General features: G+C 41.6%; 1 protein-coding gene across 1 annotated transcript in view; it reads left to right on the forward strand.

Annotated features, from left to right (window-relative positions):
* Positions 1 to 2,412: 2,412 nt before the first annotated feature.
* The window catches only part of prrg2 (proline rich Gla (G-carboxyglutamic acid) 2), a 90,584-nt gene continuing 82,812 nt past the window's right edge, over positions 2,413 to 10,184 (forward strand). The window contains exons 1-2 of the mRNA XM_037688798.1: positions 2,413 to 2,531; positions 2,620 to 2,713. Coding sequence (XP_037544726.1) covers positions 2,490 to 2,531; positions 2,620 to 2,713 — 136 coding nt within the window. The 5' untranslated portion in view covers positions 2,413 to 2,489. The remainder of the gene's footprint in view (positions 2,532 to 2,619; positions 2,714 to 10,184) is intronic.

Raw genomic sequence — 10,184 nt, forward strand, 5'->3', positions numbered from 1 at the left:
ACTGCTTCCTCTACTTAGCTTCTGTGTCAAAATAAAATTCCTCACTGATGCTGACTGACTAAAAATGTTTTAAGAAACCCCAAGCTAAAATATAAATGTTTGATTAATAATAAAAATAAACCTTTTCATCAGAAACAAACCTTCGTAACACAACTTGACTCCAACAGCTTGAATATCTTGCACCAATAACAAGGTTTACCTGCATTACCTGATCAATTCCAGTCCAGAGAAACACTCATCTCACAAAAATACAAACATTCACTGTTCAAATCCCTCAGGAACGGGGGACATCAGCATCCTGCTTGTTTATGATGAATTATCTCAAAGTTTATAAAATAAATATTTATATACAGTAGTGCCAAGTCACAACGGAAGTCTCAGAGCACTGTACACAAACATTCATATACATTATCAAAACCAAGTCAAGTCAAGTCAACTTTATTTATAGAGCACATTTAAAACAGAACATGTTATAAAAGTGCTTAACAACAACAATCAAAGAGTAAAATTAAAGAGAAAAAAATATATATATATACAATACACTAATAATAATAACTGAAGAATTAATAAAAAGCATTTAAAACATAGGGTCACAGATTAAAAAAACACTAGATCAATTTACACTGTGTGAAATGTCTGCGAGAACAGATGTTTTTAGCAGAGATTTGAAGTGAGGAATGTAGGTGGCCTGCCTCATGTTGGGGGGCAGGTTGTTCAAGAGTTTGGGGCCCATGACTGAAAAAGCCCAATCTCCTCTGAGCTTCAGTCTTGTTTTTGGAACAGCCAAAAGCAGCTGATCGGATGATCTCAGGGCCCGAGAGGGAATGTAAGGTTCCAGAAGCTCAGAGAGGTAAAGGGGTGCGAGGCCATTTAAGCTTTTGAAGGACAACAGAAGAATTTTAAAGACTATCCTCATACGAACAGGGAGCCAGTGAAGGGAGGACAGAACTGGAGTATTATGTTCAGACCTATGAGTTCCAGTTAAAAGCTGAGCAGCAGCATTCTGGACGAGCTGAAGACGTGAGATGGAGGCCTGGCTGATCCCAGCATAGAGTGCATTGCAATAGTCCAATTGGGTCGTGACAAAGGCGTGGACTAGTTTCTGAAGGTCGGGTCTGGACAACACTGGCTTGAGCTTAGCTACCTGTCTGAGTTGGAAGAAGCTTTTCTGCAGAACAGAGTTGATTTGTTTGTCAAACTTGAAGTCAGAGTCTAAAACCATCCCGAGATTTTTTTACCAGACTGCTTAAGATATGGCTGAAGAGAGTCCAGGTTGACAGGATCAGTGGTGGCAGTTGAGCTAGGGCTAAAGACAATGACTTCAGTCTTCTCACTGTTAAAACTTAAGAAATTTGAAGCTATCCAGGCCTTAATGTCATCCAGACATTTTAACAGAGGGTGAATGGAGCAAACACTTGCTGGTTTCACAGGCAGGTACCAGTTAGTAAGTTCTCTAAGGAAGGAAGCAGATTGTGTTGAATCTTCTCCATCATAGTCTCCCATCCTGAGCAAGCACAAAGAAGACGGCGGAAAGGAAAAACTCTGTCTTAACAGGAAGAAACTTCCAGCAGAACCAGTCTTAGCAGGTCCAGATGTAGGTGCAGGTGTACCTCCTATTGGAAGAAAGACAAAAACACGTCAAGGACAGAACAAATGATTAGAACTATTACAAATACAAAACAGGTTGAGTAGAGCAAGTAAAGACAGTGGCAGAGTGAAGAAATGTCTGTCCTCCAGCAGTCTAAGCCCATAGCAGCAGAACTAAGGGATAGCTCAGGAAACCCAAGCCAACCCTAGGATTTATCAAAAGAAAAGTCTCAAGCCCAGTCTTAAAAATGGGCAATGTGTCAGTGTCATGGACAGAAACTGGAAGTTGGTTCCACAAGAGAGGAGCCTGATAACTGAAAGATCTGCCTCCCATTCTGCTTTTGTAAACTCTAGGAACCACAAGTAAACCTGCAGTCTGAGAGCAAAGTGCTCTATTAGGAAAATATGGAACAACAAGATCTATAATATAAGATGGAGCTGGGTTGTCGAGAGCCTTGTAGGTTAGAAGTAGGATTTTGAATTCTATTCTCATTTTGACAGGGAGTCAACGTCACATGTCAATCATAACATAACTTTTACAATATGTGTTTACAGGTTTTGTTCAAGCCAAACTTGTGTTTGTTGTGTCACATTGACTCACTTTAAGCTTTAACAACCTAAAGAGTCAAGACGTTTGGTTTAACTCTCACTGAGCTGTTTCCTCCTCCGGGGCTGTGTAAGAAACCAGGAAGTAAACCAACACACAAACAGGTTGGCACGGTTTTTAGCCTTGGGCTGCTATGTCGTCCAACAGGTTTATGACGTTTTACATCCCATGGTTCTGTCTCATCCAGCAGTATCAACCCTAACTCCCCATAAGCAGGTTCGGTTCGAGGACAGGTTGCTGTTCCCATGTTTCTGAAACTCTAAAAGTGTTTCTTTCCTCTGAAATACTTGGACAGATGGGTCAACTTACAGTCAGGTGGAGTGACAGATTTGGACAGGTGAGTTTTTACAGGTACATTGTCAGCATACTGAGGCAGCAGAGCAGAGGGGTATTTCCTAAGAGGCTCTTCCTTGTTTCTCCTGCAGTTCTTAGCATCAATGGCAGCTCTGTGGGTGTGGATGATCCTGCTGTCCCTGCTGCAGATGGCCCACTGCTCCGTCACCAACAGACATGTTCCAGGTAAAAGACGCCTCTTCTTAGAAGTTCCCACTAACATTACCACCACGAAACACACTTATTTGACTTGTCTGCTATGAGAAAATGTTGGCTTAGTGAAAGTAAAGGACCCAGTACATTAATGGTCCAGTGATCACACCTGAGAGCTGCTGATAGGTTAGTGTCAAAACATCTGGAAAAGGTAAAGGTTGAACAGTCCCTGAAGAACTAGCCCACTGGTTTCAGACTATCATCTTATGTTAGGAAGAATCCAGTTGGGCATGTGGAAGTTTAGTTTGATTTGTTTATTTGTCATTTGTTCAATTGTATTATTTAATTTTATCTTGAGACTAACTAGGGGCCACTCAATTAAGAATATTACAATTTTGTATTATATTAATGTATATTTGACCAGGGTTAAGATAAATAAGAGCCAGAAAAAATTGAATGGATAGTTTAATTTGTGTTACTTGTAATGTCAAAGGCTTGTGCAGCCCAATCAAGAGAAAAAAAAAAATTCTCAACCAATTAAAAAAATCAAATTGTGCAATAGCTATGTTACAGGAGAGACATCTTTCTGATGGGGAGCATATGAAGCTGAGAAGAGGTTGGTTTGACCAACAGTATATTTCCTCCTCAAGAAATGGGAGAAAACGGGGAGTTTCAATTCTGTTTAATAAGTCAGTTTATTTTAGTCATGAAAAAACATTTTTGGATAAGGAGGGGAGATATGTGATGCTGATTGGGTGCATAGGTGGTACTAAAATTACTTTGCTCAATTTGTACACACCAAATGAGGACTGCCCTGACTTTTTTAAAAACATTGCCCCCATGATAGCAGAACATTCAGAGGGTCTCATTTTGATAAGTGGAGATTTTAATTGTGTTTTGAGAGGGTCTGTGGATAGACACCCAGTACACATGGGGCCTTTGTGTAAGAAAGCTAAGACGCTCACTGCGATGATGAAGGAGCTAGGTCCAGTAGATATTTGGCGTCATCTACATCCAAAAGAGAGAGACTTTACTTTTTTTCACAAGTACACTGCGGTCACTCTTGGATTGACATGTTTATGATTTCAGGAACAGACAGTTATAGAGCTACTCAGTGTAACATTGAAGCTATAACCATATCAGATCATGCCCCAGTGGTTTTAGAAATTATGATAGGGCCAAACAAACAATTCAAATATTGCAAAGCCAACGTATCTATTTAAATAATGAAGCAAATCAACAGGAAATAAGACAGGGTTTGACTGACTATATTGCATTTAATGACAAAGACAATGTAACACATTCTATCCTGTGGGAGGGAGCTAAAGCTGTGCTGAGGGGCAATATAATTGCACTTTCATCAAGAATAAAAATGAATAGAATCTCAGAACAAACAGAATTGGAAAATAAGATAAAATAATTGGAGAGAGTATCAACTATTTCAAAAAGTTGAAACACTTATTATACTGAAGGAAAATAGACAGAAATTGAATGATTTGTTAACTTATAGAGTCGAGGGCCGGTTACGTTTCACTAATCAAAAATACTATGAATTTGGAAATAGAGCAAGCCGACTTTTAGCATTTCAGCTACGTAAAGCGCAGTGAAACAGAGTAGTCCATAAGATAAAATGTCCTCTTACTGGGGAACTATATAACCAGCCTGAGAATGTTGCAAAAGCTTTTGCTAAATATTATCAAGATCTATATAAGGAAGAAAAACAGCTAGATAAGGATGAAAAAATTAAACAATTTCTCAAATTAATTAACCTTAACCGTTTGAACAACGAGGAGGCTTATCTGATGACACAACCTATCAGGGAAGAGGAAGTCAGGAACAGTATTCTCAGACTTAAGAATAATAAATCTCCAGGAGTTGATGGTCTTCCAGGGGAGTACTATAAAATATATGTACAGGAACTGAACCCCGCTTATGACTAAAGTTTGTAACTATGCTCTTGCAGATGTAGTGAGCTAAGGCGTTAACTTCACTACTAATTAATTGTTCTTAAAGCTAGTTCAAGCACAAAGAATATTAATTGTTTAATTACAACGGATTCTTTCTTTTTCGAGTTAAATTTCTGTAATGTGACCAAGATAACGGTGAGTGGGATGTTTAATCAGTGACATGAGACGCCATTTTATCTTTGACCCATCAGAATAAATGCGGTCATTTATTTAACAGAATCAAAATTTAACATCAAAACATGTACACATTGATTTGCTGATCTGTTTCTGATTAATAAACTTGGCACGCTTTACTAACAAGACAACAGAACATTACTGATTGAGGCTGATTCACCTCTGAAGGCATCTCGTTTGTTTTACTGGCGAATAGCAAAGTTTAAGAGGAGAAATAGATTTAAGGAGTAAGGTTAGATTTTTTTTTTTTTTTTTTTTTTTTACTGATGGCCTCCCTTCTCCCCTTACAGCCATCCTCTCCACACCATTATTATGAAATATTTATTCTAGTGACTATCTAGTGTAGTTTTTTTTTTTTTTTTAATAGGATAGAAAGAAAGAAAAGCCAAAGTAAGACTCCAAAATATAAGAAATATACACAAAGAGAGCACACGGCAAAACACCCGGCCACTGTCTGTTCACCTGCAAAGAACATGACAAAACACAGCAACAAAATACATATGTATAAAGAACTTAAAATATTCATGGCTTTGCAGTAAGTTTCCATAAATATATATGCCCATACCTACGCCTATATACATACATACATACACATGAATATACATTCATATACATATCTATATATCTACATATAAAGCCTACATAAGCATCCCTGCTTCTATTTGTGTGTGGTTGTGAGCATGCATAAGTGTATAAGGCTTCTCTAATAGAACATTTAATAGTAACTGTGAAGCAGCAGAGACCCGACCCCCAAGACCAGAGGCAGACGAAAAAAGGGGGGATCAGAGCCCAAGACCCCAGGAGGGACCCCGACCGCGGAGCCCCCAGGGCCACCCACACAGGACGAACCACTCGCCCACCCCCCAGATCGGACTACAGGGGAGAGCCGGAAGAACCCCACCAGCGACCACATACAGTGACCCCCCGGGGCCAACAGTGACAAACTCGTAGGCCCCCGCCGGAACCCGCCGCACCGATGCAGGTCCAGGCCCGGGCATGAAGGCCCGGGCACCGAGGACCCACACCACCCAGGCCAAGGCCTGACAGGGCCAGAGGACCCGAGCCCCACCAGGCCGAGCCGACACACACCCAAGCGCCCAGCCCCCGACTCCAAGGGCCCCAAGCGCGCCGGCAGGCAAGGGCACACCCCACCAGGGGGTCACGCGATAGGGGCGCGATGGCAAACACCCGCAGTTGTATCAAAGAGGGGGCAGTCCGAGTCTCGGCCTAACAAATACCCATTCATACACAGACACAATCACACAGTCCCAGCCTCATTCTCACACTCACTCACTCAAAGACATACAATAACGATACATGTCATTCTTATTCCCGATACGCACTCTATACCCCCCAGGTCCAAGACATGTACCCGCCCTCTACAGGGGGCAGCCCATGCCCAAACCCAGGAGGTAAACCCATTCATTCTCGAGTGGAGAAGAGCCAATATCCCAGACCCGGCCCAGGCCACGCCCAGCCGACAGGACACCCCCCACCATGAAGAGGACACGCCACCGACCACCCCCACATACTGCCAACAACCAAGCACGCGCCCCCAGCCGACCGCCCGCCAGGCCCCGGCAGCCACCCCGGCCAGCGGGCCAACCATGGCACCCAAGAGCCAAGCTTAGGGGCTCCAAACAACCCCAGGGAGAGCACAGTAAGGTTAGTAAGGAGTAAGGTTAGATTTAAGGATGAGGGAAGATGTGTTGAACCAGAAACATTGCACCCTTCCTCCGACATCCAGCTCAGCTCTCCGGTACACTTCAGGACGTCAACGGCTTGTTACCTGAGATGGTGGATACCTCGACTCCGGAACAGAAGTCCATTAGTACGCTCCCTTTTCAGCGTCTCCAGTTAGAGTAGCTGGGGGTCATCAGAAATCGTGACGAAGTACTCGGTTCCACCGAATAAGCTTCCTTAGAAGTGGAGCATTTACTGCTCGGGTTGAGTCACAGCCGAGGCAGGCTGTGACTACGCTGGACTGGAGAGATCTTTGGCACATGGTCAAATCCATCTGCTACTTAGTTGAGTCTCATCTCTGACTGAAAGTTCCAGCAAGACTGGAAAAGACTAAGACTTCGAAGAAGACCAAGACTGAGACTGAGTTCTAGGACTCAGAAGACTCCAAGACTCATGAAGACTGAATAGTTCCAAGAAGTGTTGCCTCTTAAAGGGGTATCCACTTCCTGTTATGTGGTACTTCCTGATTGGTTGAAACAACCAGCAGGGGTGTGGTTCTAGTGATACTAGAGGGTCACTAGAAATCAAGAGACAGCAGGAATGTTTAAGAACGGTTAGTACAGATGGAGAAATGGTTATGAAGAGGTGAGACAAAGCAGGTGCCAGCAGCTCTTTATTTACTGTCTGCGAGTTTTAAAAACAAGACACTTCATTCTAATAACTCGTCTCTGACTTTCGACCGACATCCACTACTTCTCCTCATTCAGACAGAAGACTAAATGCACACTTACTTCGTAAATAGGCATTTAACTGTATGATCAAAAATCTAATGAGGTTTAAAAATCATTAATACTGTTTCACAGTTGATTCAAATGAGTGGTTCACTTCAACATTTAGAAATGGTATGAACTAAACACACTTTTTGATTATCAAGATATCTTAAAATAGTACTGATAATGTAAACGAAGAGTGTTCTTTCATTTGATTAATTCAGGATACAATTAAATAGTCTCTTGATGAGATAATTTGTATTTCTGGATTCAAATCAATGAAATAGCAGTTCCTGTCCCCTGAAGGTCTTCAGAGACAGATTGTTGTCGGAGGCCTAGTTCACTACACAGAAGAAGACCCCCTTACGTCATGGTCTGAAGCCATTATTAGTGTAATCCATAAGGAAGGTAAAGACCCAACATTGTGCCCTTCTTATCATCCAATCAGCCTTCTATGTGTTGACCTAAAAATACTCACCTCCATCATTGCCAACAGAATCCAACTATATATAAGGAAACTTGTGAAATCAGACTAAACTGGGTTTATAACTCAAAGACAGGGGACTGACAATGTGAGGAGGGCCTTAAATCTTCAGACATTGGCACAGAAGAGAAACATCCCATCAATGTTTCTCAGCCTTGATGCTGGGAAAGCATTTGACAGAGTAGATTGGGGTTTTTTACAACATACTCTAAGAAGCATGGGCTTTAATGACACATTTCTTAAATGGGTTCAGATCTTTTGTAAAAAATCCCAGATCTAGAGTTAGGGTAAATGGCCACTGCTCTGAGTTTTTTCCATTGGGACCTGGTACTCGACAGGGGGATGCTTTGTCACTCTCATTATTTGCACTCAATATAGAGCCACTGGCTGAACTGATTACGACTAATCATCATATTCAGGGTATACGTGATGAAGCTAATGTTCAACACAAATTATCACTATTTGCTGATGATATACTAATATTTTAGAGAATCCCATCACATCTGTTCCTGCTCTTCTTCATAATCTTAAAGAATACAGTATAGTATCTGGATATAAAATTAACATAAATAAATCTGAGGCCATGATGTTTACAGGCAGTTGGCCCTCCCAGTTAGATGATTGGTCTCCTTTAAAAAGTCTGGAAAGGGATTTAGATATCTTGGAGTGTTCCTTGCCTCCACAGTAACACAGCTTCACTCTTCTAATTACAATAAATTAATAGAAGAAATTAAAAAAGATCTAAACAGATCTTCCTCTTTCACTCCTGGGACGCACCGAGTGTGTGAGAATGAATATCTTACCAAGATTGTTGTTTCTTTTTCAGTCACTACCAGTGTATCTACCGCAATATATATTTAAATCCTTAGAAAAAATGATATCAAAGTTCATCTGGCAGAACAAAAGACCAAGAGTGAGACTTAAAATTATGATGTCTGGTAAAGAAAGGGGAGGACTTGGACTACCTAATTTGAGACTCTATTATTGGGCTGCTCAAATAAGAGCAATAGTGGCATGGATTATCAAGGATCCAGAAATTCATTGGGTCTCCATCGAGGAATACTCACTACCAGGTGTAAATCTATCAACTCTTCCCTTTCTTAGTTTGCAATCTCAGGAAAAAAAATAAAATAACTAGCATCTGGGCCAGGCACACACTCAAGGTATGGAAACATATACAGAAACAATTGAAGGGAACTATTGCTCTATCAAGGGCCATTCCCATTAACAAAAACCCTGAGTTTTAACCATCTTTATCAGATGGGGCCTTTATTTGATGGGCTGAAAGTGGGCTGATTACAGTAAATTAGTTATTTGAAGGCAATATACTTAAGACTTTTTCCAAACTAAAAGACACATTTAATCTCCCTCCAGGCAATATGTATAGATTTCTACAGATTAGACACTATTTATCACAACATACAGACTGGGAAAGTATTATAAGGGAACCCACGAATATAGAGAAACATTTAATTAGTTTAATCGAAAACTCTGGAACATTGAAAAAACAGGTGTCTTTGATGTATAAAAAACTGGTGATGGATGTATCAGACAGCACTCAACACATTAAACAACAATGGGAAATGGAACTAAATGTCATTTTGGATGATGATTCTTGGGAGAATATTTGTTTTGGTTGCCACAGGGGAATCGGGAGCCAACTCTGGAAAGAGTTTGATTGGAAATGCAAAATCAGGTTTTTTCGAACCCCACTTAAGACTTCTCTCTCTGGGCATGACAATAATGGTGACTGTTGGAGAAAATGTGGTCTTGTTGGTGACCACACACATATTTTGGGACTGCCCTCAGGTACAGGACTTCTGGAAAGGTGTCATGTCGTAACCGAGGGGAACCCAGATTTGTATGAGACCCGGAACGAGACAGACTCAGGTGGAATACAAAAGAAACAGTGTTTATTTACAAGTGCAAAGACAACAGTTCTGGTACAGCTTCTCTGCAGCTCCTGGAGGAGGTAGAGGAGGACAGTCAGGACGAGGCAGAGTTCCTAATAGCTGAAAGATTGTTTTTTGTGAATCTCTTACAGTTTGATCCAGAGTTGGGTTCCAATCCTCCGGGGAGCTCCAGAGAGAGAGTCCAGCGGCTGGCAGGGCAGGCACTGGCCGGATTAGAGGCACCAGGCAAGAGGAATCCAGGCACAGGAGAGGTTGAACCAAGGAGGGACCCAAGGGGGTCTGCAAACCAAGAACAGGTCACGAGGAGGTCCAAGGAACCAAGAACAGGACACGAGGAGTCAGGAATCAAAGGATCACGAGGGGTCCTTTAAACAAGCCGAGGAATCAGGATAACTAGAAACAAGAGAACAAGGTTAGTACTGGAGAGACTAAGCCTAAAAGGCTTGAAGCACAACTACCATGGAAGGTGATATGCTCCAGCGAAGAGTAGCACTGGACTGCAGCCTTTTGTAG

The sequence above is a fragment of the Nematolebias whitei genome, chromosome 15 (assembly GCF_014905685.2).
Source record: "Nematolebias whitei isolate Nwh7 chromosome 15, NemWhi1, whole genome shotgun sequence".
NCBI classification, from domain to species: domain Eukaryota; kingdom Metazoa; phylum Chordata; class Actinopteri; order Cyprinodontiformes; family Rivulidae; genus Nematolebias; species Nematolebias whitei.